The 21,748-nt window shown below is 41.0% G+C and overlaps 1 protein-coding gene across 6 annotated transcripts in view; it reads right to left on the bottom strand.

The window, feature by feature from the left end:
* Positions 1–21,748, bottom strand: part of ZBTB20 (zinc finger and BTB domain containing 20) — a 397,155-nt gene that overhangs the window by 21,181 nt on the left and 354,226 nt on the right. For 5 of the 6 annotated variants that reach the window (XM_031556020.1, XM_031556022.1, XM_031556018.1 and 2 more), the window contains 2 exons: positions 12,961–13,057; positions 6,246–6,433 (listed from right to left, as the gene is read on the bottom strand). Coding sequence is in view for 1 of the 6 variants with exons in the window: in XM_010719360.3 (XP_010717662.2) it covers positions 6,246–6,433; positions 6,962–7,179 (406 nt within the window). In the remaining 5 variants the exon portion in view is untranslated. Of the gene's footprint in view, positions 1–6,245; positions 6,434–6,961; positions 7,245–12,960; positions 13,058–21,748 lie in introns of those variants that run through there. The other variant, XM_010719360.3, reaches the window with a different exon arrangement.

Below are 21,748 nucleotides of genomic sequence, written 5' to 3'. Positions count from 1 at the left end.
AAAACAAACAAAAAACAGACAACCAACAAATGAGAAACCAAAACCAGCGAAGGAGTATTACTATGTCTTTATAAACAGCGATAAACACTTGAGACTTGCATATTTTTCACTGTTCACTTAGTGAGTGAAATAGTTGAAAATCTCATTTAAGGGAGGGATTTACAAAAAGGTTTGCAACTTAATGGTAACAAAAATCTGGGAGGTGGACTCTGAAGGCATGAATAGGTAGACTCAGATACAGACTACCAGTGTTTTACTGGACAGTGCTTCAGCAAACTTACAAATACTGCTGTATTATCAACCTCAAAATCTTTAGAAAATTTAGAATTTTAAAGAGTAATACATTTTTTATTCTTATTCCTTGTACTTAGAAGTAATACATATGCTGGAGACATATCTTTAAGCTCTCCCTTGAAACCATGAAAGCTAGACACTCTCATGGCTTTTTCAAATCGAAGCTGAAGTTATGCATGTGATCACTTACAGTTCTCCAAGGCGAGACCAGTAAGAAAAGCACATGCCACAATGACTGACAAGCTAGCATCAAGTCAGTATTACAGGGTCATCTAATAAGAGAATCACCATTGAAGATAAGCAGACAAATTTTTAAAAAGCCTTTAAGTAACTTTCCATGTGATTTAAGCATCAGTAAAAGTTAAGTTCCAAAGTCACACAGTTGTTTCTGAAAACATACTCATTGACTTCATAACTGAAGTATATGTTTTTAGTCATTTCTCAAGAGAAGAAAAGCCCAAGAGACCAAGCTGACAAAACTCACTTAGGTACATAGGAATATAGAGACCAGTTCTGATCAGTAGTAGTATCGCTAACACTTTGGTGTATAGCAACAGCTTTTTCAACAGAGGTAGAGTGAGCTCAGCTTATAGTTTTACATATCTTTACTTATATTTATTTGACTCTACACAATTCAAGCAACATACGTCTGCTTCTGTGAAAACACAAGTCATTCTTGGCTGACGTTTCTTTGATAATATTACGAACAAAAATATAAATTTACAGGATGCAGAAACCACTCGTAACTGCTAAGAACCAAACTATTTACTAAACAAATACTGGAATGTTCTGCAAGATAAACAAATAGCTAAACCTTGTGAGATTCAATACTTGAGAATTATGGGTATCTTCCAGTTGCTGCAGAGAAGGCTTATATCATTATTATATTGTCTAAAATAGATATCTAAACATACATCATTTCTTAGGTCACCAAAAAACAACCTAAAAATATTCTGCATTAGCTAACACATACCATACTTAGATTAGCAAAAATGCAGATGAAATGACTATTAACATACTGTCTGTCTCCATAAAGAAGGAATCAGGATCCTCCTTCTCCCCTCAGAGTGGAAACCATTTCAAAGCTCCAGAGCAGCTATTAGGTAATCATGATCACACGTTTCCAGAGGCAAAGCGGGAAGATCATAAGGGCATATAACCATTCTCTTCCTGCCACAGAACCTCAAAGAGAAACACAGGAAACCTAAAACATAAAGATGAGGCCAAACCACCTTCAGATCCATCTAGCCTCTACATTAGCAACGGGCAAATCAAACCTGTTGATTCATGGGAAAGAAATGGATGATCCCTCTAGCTGCTCAAGAAAATGAAAAATAGAGTTTCAAGCCCTCTCTCAATGCTCTGTTAAGGAACCTTCTGAGGTTCCCTCTCTGCCTTTCCCAATTATGCTGGAAGGCTATCAAGATACCAAAACCAGAATTTAGAAAAAGAAAAGGAAAATAGATGGCCTCAAAGTTCTCATCCTGTGAAAGTTAAAAAAAAAAAAAGAAAGTGCTGGAATCAGACCAAGTCAGCCACATCACTTGAGCATGTATGGACAAGTGGTTTTCATCTGGTCCATCATCAGAAGTGTTTATTACAAACTGCATTTTATTTCTCAAGAACTCTCCAGCCCATTGCTAAGATGTGACTTAAAGAAGTCCTCCCCCATCGCAATAATTTGGCAATGATTGTTTCATATTTTTTTTTTTTTAAAGATATCCATGCCTCCCTTTTCTTTGCAACTTTCATTCCCTATCAGAGTCTCAGATCTCCAAGAATTTTGTGTTCTCCAAAATCATAAAAAATTCTTAAGCAGTTTTTCCAATGACTGCCCAATCAGCTTCTCAGCCCATTGGAAACTCTTTGCTAAGATGCTGCTTTTCCCTTGTCTGGAACAAATTCCTAGGCGGATGGACCATCCAATATCTAAGAATAACTCTTTTAACTATCAATAGAGACAAAGAGATTCAGTTGCACTGTTCCCATGGGATTTCTTTGAGTTTGGACACATCTGTTAAGATGCATACATCAGAGTCTGAATGAAGTTTTTGTCTGATTGTATCTCTTAGCATTTGTGAAAGTTTCTGCCAAAATGATCTTATCTCTTGGCACTTGCAAAACATATATAGCGATAGACGCTTTCTAAAGGGCTCCTGAAATAAGTGGCCTATACAGACCAAAACAGTTTAAACAGAGAGCCAAGTCCTGATGGACTGATTTTCCTCTCAGGAAAATCTTTAAAAGCTTTACCTGAGGGAGTTCAGTCTTTAGAACTAGGACAGTACCAAGTTTACGCATGCTCTGCCCACGAGCAAGAAAGAGAGTGGAAAGTTGCAAACAACACCACTCTGGTATATGTGGCTTCTTTGTAACCTTTCCAGAACCCTTTCCTCCCTCCGTACTTGTCTTTGTAGTTTTTTGCACTAACACCTTTCTTCTGAGCAAGCAGCTACATCTGTTTGCGACAGCTGAGTAGCTAGAGGTATTTGGAGCTCTATCAGCTCAGCCTATGATTTGATTCCAGACTAATTCAAAGTGGTGATTTCTATCTGCCAAGTCCCACATGGAAACAGTTACCTCAGGAAGTACCTCTTCCTGTGACCTCTTTCTACAACTGCATTGCCTGACCATTCATTTCCCAGGAATGAAAAAGCTGGGAATGGACACAACATCTCCTGAGTTCTGGATTTTGCTTCAAGGGTTCAGCTGCACTGAAAATATATTATAATTAAATCCAAAGTCCTAAAATGGTCAGAAACGATCCTGTGTCATTATGAAGGAGTACAAGAGGCAGCATGCAGAATATGCCTTAAGCTCTATATTATATTGTGTATCACACATGACTTTTACATATATATATTTTTTCCCCACTAAGAATTCAATTCAGTAACACTGGGATTCAGTCTATTGCTTAGGCTTTCTTCACCTCTGCCTTTACAGCTGAGAAGCAGATGGCTATCACAGAGTTTTTATTTCCTATGCTTGGAAAAAGTATTTTGGTCTGAATCATTCCAAAAGCACCCTGATTTTTCAAAGTAGATTGGATTATGAATATTTCTCATAATAAATGTGGTGATGTTTTCTGCCAAGCACGAGTGATTGTGCATGCAAAATGGTCAGTGAAGATTTCAAGCTGATTTGAATAGGTGGTCCATAAAATCAAAGACTTTTTTTCCAGATACATAAATGAGGACTTATGGAGCCATCTGGACATCAGTACACTTTTCCAAGAATGGAAATACCCTACATGCTGACTTTTTCTGGATGTTTTTGATATTTTGCATGAAACAATTCCCGTCAAACATTCTGTCTAATTTCAGTTTATAAATAGAATATTAGCCATCCTCTAGAAAACATCCCACCAGAGTAAAAAGTGTCGATTTGAGAATGAAATATAATCTGCTCAGTCACAAGGGTAGAGGCTGCATAGTGGTCTGGGCAAAAGGGACAAGAAATAGTACTGTACTGTCAAGAAGGCATAGGGAAGGACAGAAAGTGCTGCTGGCCCAAAGAAGGAAGACATAATTGCAGGACCAAAAGCTGAGGAGAAAAAAGAAGTGTGGCAACATAATTCTGAGAGGAGGGAGAGAAAAGGGCAAAAGGAGGGGATCCAGTGTGAGAGGAAAGAACCAGTCCAAAAGACAGGGAAAGCAAGAGATAAAGGAAAGGAGTTTGTAATGACAGGGAGCCTACTTTTAAATACTGGGAACTACAAACGCCAATCGCTTGGGTCAATCAATGTGTTCTAGCAGTAGGGACTGAAAAAACATCTAAAAAAATACGCATACCATGTTAAACAGCTGTAGTAAATATGCAAGCATAAATTCGTCCTGCCTCATTTTATCTTCATGTCAGAAACTGGCATTGATATTTTGCAAGAACATGCCAAACATTAATTATAGGCATACTGCCCCAAACAAATACAGCCTGATGAAGGTTGTAACCCACCATAAATCGCGAGAGAGCTTTTCCAATGGTTTCAAAGCACAATGAATCAACTAACAGATCAACATCATAAGAGGTTTTAGCATTTCTCGAATTTTTGTAGGACTCTAAGTGTAGTTTGGGAACTAGATTTCAACAGCTTCTGAGATAGAACAATTTTAATGCTGAAAATATTATTAAACATCCTTTTTCAAAAACTGACTTCAATGTGAAAGGAACATCTAGTGTAGGTTTGAAGTTTTTCTTTCAAATTGATACTGTGAATTTAGCAGGAGTGGGAGATGATTTGTGAACGTTAAAATCTTGAGTGTCTAAAGGTCTGCTTGTCCATGAAACAAGAGTATGAACAGTTGCATGCTCCATCTCTTCACGCTATACAATATTCCTCACCCCTGAACTTGGCCACCTCAGAAAGCAGAAGCAGTTTATTCTCTGAGTTCTCTACAATTCCTGCTGGCCTCTGTCCTAAGGTTGCTTTCATGGGTTTCTATTTGTACTGTCAAAAACCATCAGTGTGAGGTTTCAAATCCCATTTACTAATGAACTCTTTCATCTTTGTGAATGGGATAAAGAGATTCTTTGTTTGAAAATAAGGATTATTTTTCTTGTTGTTCTGCTAATTTTTGCATCTTCTTACAAGACTTTTGTTTTTAGAAAACATTACAAGACAAAACTGTATCCCAGCTTTGACAAAATGTTTGACATCACCAGTTTGAAGAGAATTCTTATATATACCAAATTGCATAGTGCCTGCTGTTCAACTGCTTCACACTTCTTTCTTCTCAGATCACTAGGTGAGATTTAGGAAATTCTCCCCCCAATGTTTTTATCAATTCTACTAAAATCAAGATCTCCAGAAGAAGATCATAATAAATACAGTCAGAAGCCAGCAGGAATGAATTGCAGCTAAAGTGATTTTGATAGTGATGATCCCTATAACCCAGCTGCTTCCAAGCTTGGCCTTGAGGCAAGATTTTTAAATTTAAAAAGAAAAAGAAAAAAGAATATACATACTTTTTAATCTGATTTTTTATTGTCATGCTCTGATTTTTTTATAGGCCTTTGCAAAGTCTGATTGGCTTCTGAGCTCTTAAAACCCAGCATCATCATTTTCCTATGATTCTACGATTCCTTCTCCTTTCTTCCCCCTTGTAAGTTTTACGGTGTCCTAAAACCACCACAAAAGAGGTTAGCTGTCTTTTATATAACTAGTGAATTATTAGGGTTGACAACACCCTCCATGTTCCTTCCCAAGAGACTTTCAGGTATGGACCATTGTGAAATGACATTTTTGGACACTTAAGTGCTGACATTCCAGAATCCAGTTTTAATCATTTCATCTTTTCTGGGGGGAGTAGGGGGGCAGAAGGAAGAGGGCTGGAAGTGGGGAAGAGGAGGGGGGAAAAACAGAATGAACATTTTAAAAAAGCTGATTAACGCGACCTGAGTAATCCGAAAGTGAATGCACTGAAAACGTGGGCCTTAAACTGGTACAATCACACAGGTCTACAAAGATCTCCTAGTCTCTCACATATTGAATCTGATTCCACCCATAGAAACGCTCCTCCCTGTCAAAGTAGAAATCCTTTACAAGGCAGCATGTTAGAGCCAGACACTGCAATACAATAATAGGCTGAAAAATTCCAGTCAGCAGATGAGCTTGGGTAATGAGAAGTATGTGACTATCTGGAGAGAATTAACTACAGCTCTAGTTAGAAGGAGTCATGCTCAAAAGATCTTCCCTTTTTGCTTCGTAAGAAGTTGGAGCAGCCAGCAACTTGACCCATCAACATGTTCTCAGCTTCCTCTGTCTGATTGCATTATCATGACCTTATCACAAAACACTCTTTTTTCAAAGGTAAGTCCCACAGGGAAAAAGTAAACTCTGAGGAAGTCTTGCTTAAGCCATTATGGAAAGAACATCCAACTGGCTTGAAAGTCTACAGTAAGGAATGTGCTTTCAGGAGCCCCATTGCAACCCAGCAGTGCGTTGGTGTACTCACAATCAGATGACCCTGTGTGTGCGTGTAGGTTTGTTGGTGAATGTGGTGAGTGGATGAGGGCCGGGTTCAGAGACGGAACAGCTTCAAGGTTCAGGCAGGGAAGGCCTGGCTTGGCGCTGCATGCACCCGTCTGAGTAATCTCATTCTCCTCAGACGCCTTCTGGTTTTCAGCTGTCTTGGGTTTCTTCCTGAAAATAAACAAAGAGACCTTTGAAGGGACTGGCTGCATATTTGGGAAAAGGCATTTTTAGAATCTGTTAAAGATAACTTTCTTTTTCCCCCTCTCACCCCCTCCCTCCTCTCCTTTCCCTTGCAGGGAGGGAGGCAGAGAAGACTTTCCTCCATGCTTCTTGTTTGGAAACAAGCTGCTCCTTGTTTTGACTCTGATGCAATGGCCCTGAGACTGTATTACAGCAAAGAGGCCAAGCACGAAGATCCTCATTCTGCCCCTACTGATGACATATAAAGCGAAACTCGTCCCAGTGGTTTAGACAGTCGGAGCTCCGTTTGACAAATATTAACCAAGGCTGTAGCGTTCTGAATAGAGTTATACAGAAACGTAATAGATTTGTCTGAAAAGCAAACAAATATGCAAGTTCCCAGTTCAACACAAATCAGAGAAAAGACTTGTTTTGTAGAAAAAAGCACTGAAGTAATTTTGAGATGCAGAGGTCATCTCAGTAAAGCGTTAAGTTTTGGAGCCTGAAACGACATACTGTGAGCACAACGCATGCAAGCCCTCAAGGCCTCCTTCTTCGCAATATTTTGTAAACACAGGGAAATAGAAGCTGTAAGCAGATGGTGACTGCTGCATCCATTTCACAGTTGGGGAAACTGAGGCACAAAGAAGGGATGTGGCAGGCTTTGATTCACACAGCAGGTCTTCCGCATGGACATACAGGGGCTCCTTCCCCACACATGCTCTGCTCTCCATATCCCACCTAGAACAGCCTGTGGCTGACACGCCAGAACCCGGAGTTTTTCAGCCCCCAGGCGCTTACATAAGGGCGTTATATAAGGGGGGGCACGCCCGGCCGGGGGCAGGGCCAGGGGCAGGGCCGGGACTCGCCGCCATTTCCCTTCGGCCGCCGTCGGGGGCAGCAGCTGCCGTGCCCGGCGGTGTCCCTTTGGCCGAAGCTCGGGGAAGAAAGAAAAGGAGAAACAAAAGTTAAACGAGCATAAAAGAAATAAACAAACCACGTCCCCCGCCTGTAACAGCCCACAGGCCGAGCAGAATCGAAAAGTGAAGGAAAAGTGGGGAGTTAAAAAACAGGGAGAAAACTGAGGCACTGCATGAGTTAAGGCTGATGTGCACACAGCGGCGGGACCCCTAAGCTGCCCAAACGACCCCAAGTGCTCCCTCTTGTCCAGAAAGTCTGCTTTTAGGTCTTGCAGCAGAGATTTTAGGGAAAACAAAGCTGACCAACGAAGCCTCGATGTGTTCTGGAGTAATGGAGACTAAAATTCCTCACAGCAGATGTACCCCAGACAGTGGGCACAGGCTGCTGCATTCTCCACATATATAATCAATATGCTCAAAATAAGATGGGCCAACATCAAATCAGATTTAAACAGTAACAAATAGGAGATGACAAAGTGGACCTTACTTAAAATTGCAAAGGTACAGCTAAGGGTTGAACCGGATTAATTTATCTTGAACAGAAGGAAAATGAAAGCATTTAAAAGCATGTTTTTCATGAAGAGTAAACATAGCATTTTTTATCAATCCAAGCTCTGGCATCCCTCCGTCTGTTTCCCATCCTGTCACCAAGATCCACCTCTTGCTACATAGCTGAGCATGCATGAGATGCACAGCTTGCACGTGAGCATGTATATTTTAAAGTGTACAGACTGCCTGTGTTTTGTTCATAGCAGTTTGTGTAGCTCCTTGGCATACTAACTCTGGTGACTTCCACTGCACACCCTCACACATATCATGTCCTGACCCCATGACTTTCACATGTGCACCCAGCACATGCTGGATACTGTAGTGTGTATAAATCAGTGGTTTTTTTACAGCATTGCTACCCAAGAGGCTTTCAGATAGCATGGCTTTTGTCCAGGCAGCAAAGGACATACACAGAGTTAGACTCAGAGTGCATTTGAAAGCTCAGCTCCTGTATTTAAGGTCTGTTTTCAGTCCAGGGTTAGCTCAAATTGTACACTTGGAGTACGGCCTCTGGCTCCAGCTCGATCCCCACACAAAGTTGCTTCCCTTGAGGACAGTGCTGTTATTTGTAGGGTAGGGGCTCAGCCTGAGCAAGCACTGCTTGTAGGCTACTAGCACAGCCAGAGTGTGTTGTCAGACCTAGCACTGACCAAGGCTAACCTTTAATCCATTCTGATCCTGCATCTGCCTCCCAGAACTCGCTTGTTCTTGAAATAAAAATGACACCAGTGAGGCTATGCACAGCATCTCCTGCTTCTTCCTTTCCAAACGTACATATTCCAAACCTACTCCAGATGTCTTGCACCATCACTTTTCCACATGAGAGCCCTGTAGTGCGGTGATTGTACTCAACAGGATGGGAGGAGAAGCAGTGTTGCTGAATGACAACTAGACACAATACCTTTCCACAGCAGCTCTCCATTTCTCTCCATTTAGACATGCGCTACGCCTCAATAGTACCTGAAGGGAATGCAGGCCTCCACATGAGGAAATTTCAGTAAGGGAAAGAGCTTATGAAGAAACTCAAATGTGGTTCTTCCTCTGCAGTCTGCAACGTCAGACTGCAGTTGTCAGCTAAAGAAAATAGGTAAAACCAGAAAAAAGCTCCAATTGCTCTAAGTATATTGTTATCCTTTTGTTCTACCTTATCTCCCTTACAAAAAGCTCCTATTGCTATGATCTTCACCTATATGTTATAATTAAACATTCATGCATTCATTTACAAAGTCTATATTGCTATCTTATTGCTACATTCTTTACAGGGAGAGTTGTTAAGCACTGGATCAGTCTGACAAGACAGGTTGTGGCATTTCCATCCTTGGAGATTTTCAAACTTAATTGAACCAGGCCCTGAGTAACCTGATCCAACTTGGAAGTCAGCCCTGCTCTGAGCGGGGAATTGGGCTAGGGACCTCCAGAGGACCCTTCCAACCTAATTTCTTCTCTGATTGCACAGTTCTTCTACGAACACTTCCATCAGTGAGCTCTCTAATAAATCCCTGTGTTTCAGAGGTAAAATGGGACGCTAACTGTGGAAGAGTATGAGTTGTCTTAGCTATGTGAAAAAAATATAAAAGCACAGGGATAGGCATGAGAATGAAGCATGCAGTAAATATTAATCGTGGAACCTTCCCAAAGTATAAATACTTATCCTTGGACTTCACTAATTGTCACCTTGTGTGGTTATTTCTGTTGTGAAAGTCAGCCTACCTTGTTACTTGAGTTCATTTGAGTACGTCCTCCTCTACAGACTAATCCAAACAAGAAGTCTGCAATATTCTTGTTGCTTAGGGCAATGAAAGCTTAAAATACTTGCAAAAAAACTGGGAATTTGCCTTTGGAGCACAGAGATCTGGTCTAACCTTCAGTTATCTCTGAGCTCCTTCTCCACACTTAGGTTCACTACAAGCCCTTCCAAACACTGAGCTCCTCCTGAAAACCATCAGAAGGCTATGTATCATCTTTGCTTCTCGTGAAGGACAGCAGAAGACCAACATGGAAAAGAAAGGAAGGGCACATCTGTATATGAAGCTGATGGAAAGACTCCCAGAAGTCAGGGACAGAAATTTCTTATTTACTGCTGATTTATAAGAAGTTTATCCAGCAGTTTTAAACATTCAACCTACTCATCTCTTTAAATTACATCCTATGTTCAGGTACTTTTCTTTTGTTGGTATTCATTTTCAGCATTCCTTTGTTTTTACTGCATTACTTCTCATTATGTTCACTTACACCATCTAAAATACATTTTCTTTCTTAACTGCATGTTCTTTGATACTTAATATGAGCCTAACTGCAGCCACTTACATCCCTGAACTAAACTGCGTGCATTAGTGATTTCTAGATATTGTGTAAAACAGGAATCTTTCCCAGCTTTTTATTTCTGTTTCTCAAAACTTCTCTGTCACTGTCTTCACTGCAGTGAGGTATTTCCTCCTTTCCATCTACCTCAATGCTACAGTATCACACACTGAGGTCTCAGATGGGTAACAAATAACAGTGTGACATTTACTGCAGTGATGGCATTGGCTGCAAAATAGGACAGGATCCTTTCTGCTTAATTTGAAGGCAGAACGTAACGTTTTGGATATCCTAGCTTCAGAGCTATCTGGAAACATTGCCACCACTGAGCTTTGGAATGGCTTTAAAACCCCTGCTAACTTTACCTCTTCTTGCTTCCACTCATGTACACAACCTTCTTGCCCCCAGTCCACCAATTGCTCTGCGCACGATTTCTTTGTGTTGCCCTCGTAACCATTGCTTGAGCTTAGAATGGATTTCCCTGTGATGAGTTACCATGTTCTTACAGCTGAACCCCTAAATCAGGTCCAAACCCCCTAAAACAGGCAACCTTTGTTGCAGACCTGCAAGTGCTTTTCACGGGATGGCTACCACTAATGCTTGAACCTACCCTTGTAGAGAAGGCAGCTTTCCGTCCTGCTGAGACACCAGGTTAGCAATGAACAAATTAGCTCAGGTCTTGGATCCTGTGTAGCTGTGCAGAACACACAGTAGTATCCTGGCTCTCAGGGGAAGCTATGATAATGTGACTGTATGAGAATAATGCTACATAATGAACAATAATGAGGCAGTTTTCAGCCTCTGAATACAGGGAGGGCCGGGTCACTAACCAGACCTTTCTTCATCGCATACTAAAGAGCATGGAGGGAACATGCCATAAGGTTGCTGATGTTACAAGTGTTGCTGCTGGTTGAGTTTGCCCATCCACATCCCTGGCATTATTTCTCTTAGCAGATATGACGTCACCTTCCAGTAACTGCCCTCAGGTCAGAGATGCCTTTAGTGCCCAAGCCAGGTACTTAACTCACTGGTGTCTCTAATCTTAGTAATTCACACAGACTATCTATAATTTTAAAACCCTAGCTTTTCAGATCCTAAAAATACAACGGTGTGAAAACAGTTCACGTTTGGTTTTAAGCAGTATTTTTCCCCAAGTGTTGTGCTGCACATTCTTCCTCTGTCTGTACACGACTAACACAGCTCTTGATATCAGTGCTTATCACTGCCAGTGTTGTGTTTCTTCCAGACGTGACATTGACAATACATATTTAGAAACTGACAGAGTGAAAGAGAGAGAGATGAGTATAATTACTGAATATATATATATATATAAAGAAAAAAGGAAAAGAAAAAGAAAAAGAAAAAACACCCAACAGAAGTGCTATGTCTGCCCAGAGCCCTCACCTCAAAATTCAGGGTGACTGAAGAGAAGAACCATGAGTGAAGCTTCTGCAGACAAGCTTGCTTTAAAACAACTTAAGCCATCCCAATTTTCCTGCCAGAAGTGTTGCTTCAGCAGTTAGAAGTCCTGCACAGACTGACTGCCTGAATATTCACACGGTTTCTCTGATGATTTTGCAGCCACATTGATCTTCATGCTGTTATAGCTACATGACTGGCAGTTTGTTTAAAATCTCTGACTGCAAGTTTGTGTCATACAGTGGAAAACACAAACTCCTGAAAACATCGCCATAAAATGTAATATGAAAGGGAAATCCCAGCAGAACACTGAAAAGCAAGAATAGGAGGCATGGAGAGCTGACAAGAGAGGCCCAATGTTCTCATGCAATAAAAGCCTGGAAAATTTAATCAACGCAGAAAAGTGAAATAAACTCCAAAATCCCTTACAGGAGGCTGATTAACATAATTAAGTTAAACTCAGAGATTAAGTTAAACTTAGACTGAAATTTGCTGAGTCTTTTTCAGACGTGAAGTGAGGCTGATATGCCCCTCCAACTTTTCCATTTCTCCACCTAAACCACAAGCCTCAACAAAGTTACTCCTTGCCTACAAAACTTGCCTCACTTACACCCTTAGAGCACTTCGGCCACAGCTACACTGCCACAATATGGGCATCACTGAGAACTGATCACAACAAATCAGAGCTATGAGATCTACAGGAAAAACCAACAGTGCATATAACATGAAGTTGATAATTTCAGAGTATAATAAAACCACAACACAAAGTCAAAATTGTTTACAATCTCAGGCAACTCTACTTATATAATCCAGCCAAATTTACCAAATTGCAATGGCCTAAAGAAACTCCAGCCCAAATCAGAGATGACTTGAGGCCTGGAAAAAATAGCTTAAACCCTTAAAGAGTTGTAGTAAATTCAATCCACAATGCATGAAATACCAGCAAGAGGAAAGGTGTCTCATTAAAAAGTAATAAGAATAAAAAGAAGATAAACACTCTGAAGACAAACATGGAAGAACCGACCAGAACAACACAAACTAGATCAGTAAGCAAGTAGAACCTGCCAAACTAAGAGACACAAGCACATCAGCCATTACTGAACTATGCTCTGAGGCTATGACTTAAATATTTAAAAGTTTTTTATTGACATATTTTTTGCCCACATATTTCCTTGTAAATTTCAAAAGCAAAAACTCAGTTTACTCTCATCAGTAATGCTCACAGGTGCTACAGTTTATTTTTGTTTTATTTTTTAAATCCGTCCTTTTTCTTTTTTTTCTTTCGCTGAAACAAGCAGTCTTTTATAAGAGATAAAATATACTTACAGTGGTTTCCAAATGGTATCACTCCTCAGGTAAATTACTCCAAGCCTTGGACTTAGTGCACACGTTCATTGGGGCAGGGAACAGAGAGAGGCTGTGTCTGCAACAGAAAGAACCAAAAGGAAAAGTCAGGGGGGAAATAATTATTTATTGAGAGCAAGAAAACTCGTTGCAATGATAACTGGTGTTCTCCACTGTCAGTACAGCTGGCTTGAGCCTTGTTCAGTCTCTCCAGCCCCAGCTGTACATGACAACAGAATCGGCTCCCAGCTTCCAAAGGCTGCCCATGCGACCTATTCTGGTGAAGCTGGGACAGGGAGGGCTAGCCAGCAAAATGCTATCAGAAGGATTCCTTGCTAAGAAGTTGCTTACTTTGATGGCATGAGCACGGAACAGCAATGGAGAGCTAGCACAAACTTGGCACTAAAATGCATCTCATCAGAACAAGGCTAGTCCTGTTCAGAGCAGCGACGAACACTTGCTTAAAACTAACAGGTAGGAAAAGGAAGAAAAAAACTCCTTCACTTCTTTTGCTGCCTTTGTATCACAAAAGTGATGGCTCATATCAAAACAAAATCCCCACTCATCTCCCATCAGGTCCACTGCAGTGAGAGCAGTGAAATATCTTATTGTTAGCCTTCCAGTGAAGGTTCAGCTCAGGATCAGCTTTATGGATGAAATCTTCTGAGCTATAGAGGGAGTTGGACTCAATGGACTAATACAGGAATGAATCTGAAGAGAAACCTCAGCTCCAATATTACTTAGAGGGTGATTTTACCACCCAGACCTAAGTTTTTGGGAGTATTTACATCTTTGAGGGGACCTGAATCCTTTGCTAGACTAACAGAACTCCTCCTTTGCTAACTTCTTATAATCTTTGGGTGGCTCATTGTGGATGTTGGAAGTATTTCTGAAGTTAACATCCAGAGACAGAATGAAATCCTGCTCACTTCACTTATGCAAGGAACTCCTGGGACATCAGCATATTCAGTCCTACCCACAGTGAAGCCAGTGGTGCTATTTCCATGAATAAATAATTTTGCCTACTCTGATCAGACAAGAAAAGCAAATATTTGCTTTATCAAAGAAATCAGGAAGGTGAACAAAAAATGATAAGAGATGTAATTGTTATTTCACAGGTAGTTGATGTCATTGTGCAAGCTGGCCATAAATGCAATACAATAAAAAAAAACCCCACTGTTAGTGCAGCAGGAACACTGGAATGAGTGCCAGCAGACACAATGAAGGATTTTAGATGACACTGTAATAATGTGCTTCACAAAATATACATTCAGTTTTATGTTCAATTTACATATTTTGTAATGATGATATTTAATGGGAACTGATATATATGCTACATACTCATTTCAACAGGCTACACAAAACCTGCCAACTACACTTCACAGGGGCTCAAAAAACATTTTCATTGATTCCAGTTTTCTTGGACTCTCCCCTTTTGAAACCTGCTTTGAATTGCAGATTTAGAAAATTTAAACAGAAAAAAAAAATCCTCAGCTTAGCCTGGACCTCTGACTTTCACCGGAGCTTGGAGTGGAACCATATGCCAGCATCAGGTTAACTCAAAAGAACTTCTTGAAACAGTGACACCTTTGACCAGCACAAAGGTTTGAATTTCAAAGGTGCGGTAACGCTCAGCGATTCTGCAGATTGAAGCCCTTGCTAACACTCAGCATGGCTTACTTTCAGACTCTCCTTTCCACTTCCGTATGTGCTCCACCTTTTCTGTTAACGCTGACCTCACTTCTTGTATCCACTTTGCACACATCAGTCTGTCTTTTATCTGAGTATTCCTCCCCTTTTTAAGGCATAAATCCTGCATGGCTTGAGGACTGCCCACTACTTCAGTCAATGTGCATTTCTAACTTGCACCAGAAGCAGAAAAATTGCAGGATCAGGTCTTTAGTCTTTACTTCAGCAGAACTCCTGCTCACTTCACTCCTAATTTCACACAAGAGAAGTCTAAGGAACTGAATGTACTAATCCTGCATATTTTGTCACATCTCTCTTTGTGTGTCATTTGTTTTTCTTCCAATCGCTGGGATTCCAATCCAAGTGGTTCTCTGTTGCAGTGCTGCCTAGCACTCAATCTGGCTTGACATCAAGGGTCAGAGAGACAAGTTGTTAGAGATGGGCTGTTCAAAGTCTTCTATAAAATCTGCACACCAAACTCCCTGTGGAAACAAGCACTAAGAATATCTCCATTTTTTTCCATCATTTTTTCTATGGCTCAGGAAGATGCATCTCTTTTTCTCCAATGCGATGAACATAAAGCACTGAGATCATCTACGGTTCTTAGGATCATTGGTTCATTTTAAGCACATAAAATCAGCAATGCTGATGGTGCTTTGTAAGAAATGTGAAGCTTAACAGATAAGGAAACACTTCAACATGTTCTAAAAGCCATAATCTAGTTACCAAAAAATTAGAGGAAAATAATTTTTGACCATGAGAAGACTGGGTAAAAAGAGACACAAAAAGGACAGCAGAGGAATGGGATGTGTGACACTGGGTTAAGTCACTTTTCCCCAGTCTAATTGTGCTCCTCTATTCAGAAAAGGAAAACATTAACTTCTCTGCTCCATGAGGTACTGTGTTCTTAATTAAGATCTTAGTGGATAATTTTTCTGGATGAATGCATTCCAGAAGTGCAGACTGTTATCTCTTTAATATTTTCGTGAATGATACTAACTTCAGCATTTTATGTATCTTCACATACATTCCACCTTATTCTTCCCAAGTTTTAACTAATTTAGAGGGTGTAAGTAACATATTACTATTTTTATTAAGGAATATCTATTTTACGATGGCTTCGATGTACTAGAGATTGAAATTTAAGATGCATGCTTTAGCTCAATTTCTATAGTAGCTTCAGTGGAGATGCAGTGGGCACAATGTCAGCAGAAAATATGGAACTTTACATAATAACGCTAATGATTAATGGGATCCCAAACCATAACTCTATATTCTGATGCATTGACCTCCCTCCTCCTCCCTCCTCAAACTTGTGTCTTGACTCTTTCATCTCATTTTCTACCTTTCCATAGTTGTTCATTAATCAGCACCATTGATCTGATGTGGTCTGTCATATTCTATTACTTAAAACACACATAAGCAAGCAGTGGCCTGACTCTGATCTTTAGGCAACACACCCCTACAATATCTCCTTTACAGCTGACTGAAATACTACAAACATCAATTTCCTGCTGGTGCTCAGTCCTGAAATCTACTTTTTCCATGTTTATTCCTTGTAGGGCATTTCTGTCTCTGTCCCTAACTCCACTCCTTCCACTCAGATATATCTCCAAACTCTCATTATTCCATATTTGTTAGGAACAGCCACATGTCCAAGCTGCATAATACATTCAGTGAAACAGCTCTTTCTCTTTGTGCAGGGGCTTGAGACTTGGTACCAGACTTCTGTTACTTTCTCTTGGCGACTCCTGATCAAGAAAGCTCAATATTTTAGTTAATTGCTATTTATTTTATCCCTGTAATACTTTTTTCTCTGATATCTTCAGGGAAAATCTGCTCCTTTCTGCTTTCTGTGTGATCCCTAGTAATGAAAAAATTAAAAGATGAGCTTCTTGTGAGCTTATTTCTCATTATTATTTGTTGCACTGGCACAGCACAGTCTATCACGAGGCAAAGAAAAATAAGAACTTGCTATTGCCACAGAAGTAAGCACGTTTGATCTTAATCCACATATTGTACAGGTCTCTTGAGTAGGGTGGGGTCAATTCTAAATGACGCTTTCACAATCATGGATATATTTTCCGACTAAGCTGCCTAGGATAAATGCAATACTTTTGTGGCCACTTTTTCTCCCCAGGAATAGCATTTTAGGTGATACTTTTAAAGCAGCGACAAGAAGAAAAAGATGTGAGCAGCAGAGCTAGCCATCAACAAGTGTGATTCAGAAGACAACTTGCTGCATGAGGCAGGTGAGTCCCGATTCTTTCCCAAAAGAAAGCACATCCTCAGCCTAGGGCAGACTGCAGCATTTATGTTAAGTGAACAAGGTAGGATGTCAGCTACCTGTAAATAACCAACTTCAATGTCTTAAACAGAGATCAAGATGCGTGATTGTTCACAAAACACCTTCCCAACGGAGGCCAGAATGCGTGCCACAGAAAGCAGAAACATTTACCAGCACAGGTCACACTGCCAGAATAGCACAATTTTTTCTCAACAGTCAGATCTTCATCTTTGAGAGGAAACTGTTCATTGCTGTACCCTGCTGGAGACACTATATATCCACTATCTGTAATTAGGTCTGAAATCCAGAAATTATATTGTTAATGGATGAGACATTCACAGAAAGTCTGTTTAAAGAGGTTGGACTGCTCTTGCCTAGTGAAGGCCAATTTCCCATAAGGGCATATTTTCAAAAGTACTATAGAAAAAACCTCTCCCTGAAGTTCCAGGGGTTTTTACTGAATTCTGGAATAGCAATGTAGTTTGTAGCAATGCCTACATCATGTTTCCAATGTTTGTCCCACACACTCTGTATGACTTTTCTGTATCTGTTTCTTTTTCCCTCCTCTCGCTCCCTTTTATCTGAGAGTATAAAATTCCTCTTCTCTTAACAGGCAACTCTTTTCTTCAGTTTGAATTTGGCACTTTGGAAAAGGCATTTTCTAGGTATCACTTTCATCTGCTGATTCTTGCTGAGATTTCTTGCTATTTTGCAAGTGGTACTGTTAATGCAACAGCTAGCTACTCTTAAGAGCTAAGCTCCAAAAGGACAAACAACTCTTCTATGAACCCTCCCCTCTGCTCCCTGTGCTGAATGGCCTCCCCTGCCCTAGGCTGTCATACATAGCCTCAACTGTGAACTCCGGGAAATGTTCTCTCCTACTTAACAAATATATTGAAGTGCTGCTTCTTCTGCCTCACCGGATAGAACCAAGAGAGAAAGGGGGGTCCTGCTGAACTGTTCCTTGTTGCTAATTAGAAAAGTAGTGTTAGGTATCTACTGGGACTTTGCACGCCTGATTTGAAACGGCGAAGAAACCTGGCACCTGGAAAAGGCAATGTTTTGTCAGTAGGTGGGAGACATTATCAGAGCGGAAGCAGATCACTGCAAGGCCAGTGTAACACTATGGCAGACATCCACATGAACAAAAAAAGCTACAGTGTCAGACTGAACCATGACAGTGTGCCAGACCATGAGCTGTCTTCTCACTAGTGTTAAAGAGAATGACGCTGTACACATAGTTTGGTGAATGTAAACATGGCAACCATATATACGTGGATGTCTGCATAGTTACCTACATGGGTATTATTTTTAAATTATTCTGACAAAATATTGTTGTGTAGAACACAGAATTCTTATATTCCTACAACAGAGCCGTCACAACTGTATCTTAATGCTCAAAGAAACTGCATATTTTCCAAAACAATTTACTAAAGCAGGGCATGACTGAGGAAAATATGTAAGACAATGAATTTACTGGTACCAGTTTTAAATTCAGAGTAAACTTTCTCAGTGCTCAGTGGGACTGCACCTACATAAACGTTCCAGGGAACAGACTGATTTCTAGGTGGTCCTTGTACGCTGCTAGTGTTGTTGAGCTTTAAGCTCTCATTTTCTAGATACCTACTATTAATAGAAGCAGTTTGTGCAACTCTCAATGATATCTGAAATGTTGTGGCAACCAGGTGAAGTGCTTGGTGACTAGAAAAAAGGCAACATCACACCCATTTTTAAGAAGGGTAAAAAGGATGACCCCAGGAACTAGTGACCTATTAGTCTCACCTCTGTGCCAGAAAAGATCATGGAGCAGATCCTCCTGTAAGCTATGCTAAGACACATGGAATACAGGAAGGTGATACAGGAGAATTAGCATGGCTTCACAAAGCACAAATCCTGCCTGACCAACCTAGTGACCTTTTATGATGGCGTCACTGCATCAATAGAAAAGGGAAGAGCCACTGATGTCATCTATCTGGACTTCATTAAGGCCTTTGACATCTTTCTCTTCAAATTGGAAAGATACAGATTTGATGGTCGGACTGTTCAATGGACAAAAAACTGGCTGCAGTATCGAGTCCAGAGAATGATGGTCAGTGGCTCAATGTCTGGATGGAGATCAGGGATAAGTGGTGTTCTGTAGGGGTCAGTGCTGGCACCGATACTCTTCAATATCTTCATCAATGACATTGACAGTGGGGTTGAGTGCATCCTCAGAAAGTTTGCTGATGACACCAAGCTGTGTCTGGGGTGCAGTCAACACACCAGAGGCCTCACCTGGAGAACTATGTCCAGATGTGGAGCCCTCAGTACAGGAGATACAAAGACCTGTTGGAGTGCATCCAGAGGAGGGCCGCAAAAATGATTCAAGGAATGGAACACCTCTCCAATGAGGACAGACTGAGAGAGGTGGGGCTGTTCAGCCTGGAGAAGAGAAGACGCCAAGGTACCCGATAATGGCTTTTCAGTATCTAAATGGGGGCCACAGGAAAGAGGGGGACAGACTCTTTAGCAGGGTCTGTGGTGATAGAACAAGGGGAAATGGTTTCAAGCTTAAAGAGGGTAGATTTAGGTTAGATATAAAGAAAGGTCTTTTACAGTGAGGGTGGTGAGGCACTGGAACAGGTTGCCCACAGATGTGCTGGATGCCCCATCCCTGGAGACTTTCAAGGTGAGGCTGGATCAGGCCCCTTGCACTAGATGACCTTTAAAGATCCCCTCCAACTCTAAGGATTCTGTGATTTTATAAGAAGCTCCATGTTGATGCTGTAAGTTACAATCCATGAGCTCTACAGTATGAAACTCAAAAGATTGATGGGAGGGGGTGAAGGTAAGAGGTTTTAAAGCCATGAACACTGAAGATTGCTAGCACATACAGAATACTGTCTTGTCACCAAGAAAAGGTGCTTGGATAAAATGATACTGTATTGCTTCTCTTGAGCAAGGTTCTCACAAGAAAAACAAAGGTATTGTTGTGCTGCAGTTATTGCCAATGTTTCTGCCACTGAAATATGAGTTGCCATCACTGCAATCACCGAGATGAAGAAAATGTGTAGAAATTAAATTGTTACAGTAATATATCTGCCTAAGCTACTGCTTTGGCTAGATGAGCCAGATTAGCTCATGACAGATGAGCTTCATGAGCATTTCATTGCCAAGGAACCCTGTCAAAATATTGGTGATTTCTCCGAATCTGTTCAACATCATGGAGATGTCAAACGAAATCTGAAAGGACATTATTTTTCAGGAAGAACAAAAACAATGAAAGCATATGAAGAGAATGAGCTGAGTTTTTTCCTCCTCCCTTACACACTGCTGTGGTTTGATTGACTGCTGTCCTTGCAAATACTTTAGCATAAACTCTGAAACTCTTATTCCCATAGATGTTGGTGAACTGAACAAAGTATTGAATGTCCACAAAAAAGGGTTTCGACAACTAGAATTGCAAATGTATACTGTACTTTCACCTGCAGGGACTGCATAATCACAGAATCATAGGATCATAGAATCACCGGGTTGGAAAAGACCTACTCATCCAGTCTAACCGTTCACCAATCACCAACAGTTCTCACTAAACCACGTCCCTCAACACAATGTCTAAATGTTCCTTGAACACCTCCAGAGTTGTGAATCCACCACCTCCCTGAGCAGCCCATTCCAGCACCTGACCACACTTTCAGAAAAGCAGTATTTTCTAACATCCAGCCTGAATCCCCCCTGACACAATTTGAGGCCATTCCCTCTAGTCCTATCACCACTTACACAACAGAAGAGCCTGACTCCCAGCTCATTACAACCTCTCTTCAGGTAGTTATAGATAGCAATGAAGTCTCCCCTAAGCCTCCTCTTCTCCAGACTGAACAATCCCAGCTCCTTCAGCTGCTCCTCATAAGACTCATGCTCCAGACCCTTCACGAGCTTCACTGCCCTTCTCTGGGCACACTCCAGGGCCTTGATGTCTTTCTTGCAGTGGGGACCCAAAACTGAATGCAGTACTCAAGGTGCAGACTCCTTAGTGCTGAGTACACCGGGACAATTACCTCCCTGCTCCTGCTGGAAACACTGTTTCTGATGCAGGCTAGGATGCCATTGGCCTTCTTGGCCACCTGGGCACACTGCTGGCTCATGTTCAGTCGAGCATCAATTAAAACCTCCAGGTCTGTTTCCCTTATACAGTCTTCCAGCCACTCTGCCCCAAGCCTGTAATGTTGCCTAGGGCTGCTGTGGCCAAAGTGCAGTACCCAGTACTTGGTCTTGTTGAACCTCATCCCATTGGCTTCACCCAAGTGATCCAACCTGTCCAGATCCATCTGTACAGTCTTTCTACCCTCAGGCAGATGGACACTTCCTGCCAACTTGGTGTCATCTGCAAACTTACTGAGGGTCACTCAGTGCCCTCATCGAGGTCATCAATAAAGATACTGAAGAGAACAATAAATCTCACAATTGTGACCACAATTGTGTTACACTCTTTACACTATTGGCACTGGTTCTAACAAGTGGAAACCACTTCCATCATGGTCTAAGTGCTATAGCATTTGATGTATCCAATGCCTGGCCACCACATCTGTATTTCTCATCAATCACAAATCTGAACTGCATTGCTGTAATTTTGGAAGGTGATACAAAATGGTAACTGATAAAAATCACAGCAGTCAGATTCTGCTCCTTCAACACTTGTTGTCTGCAGAAACTATGAGATACTATTTAAACTAATTCATGGTATAATTCCATGTAGGCCAATAGAATAACACCAGATATAAATTTAAGTGGATTTTATTCATTTGTCACAAAAAG

This window comes from Meleagris gallopavo, chromosome 1 (genome assembly GCF_000146605.3).
Source record: "Meleagris gallopavo isolate NT-WF06-2002-E0010 breed Aviagen turkey brand Nicholas breeding stock chromosome 1, Turkey_5.1, whole genome shotgun sequence".
Taxonomy (NCBI): Eukaryota; Metazoa; Chordata; class Aves; order Galliformes; family Phasianidae; genus Meleagris; species Meleagris gallopavo.
Note: the sequence above shows the minus strand (reverse complement) of the source record. Positions and strands in the feature narration are given on the sequence as shown.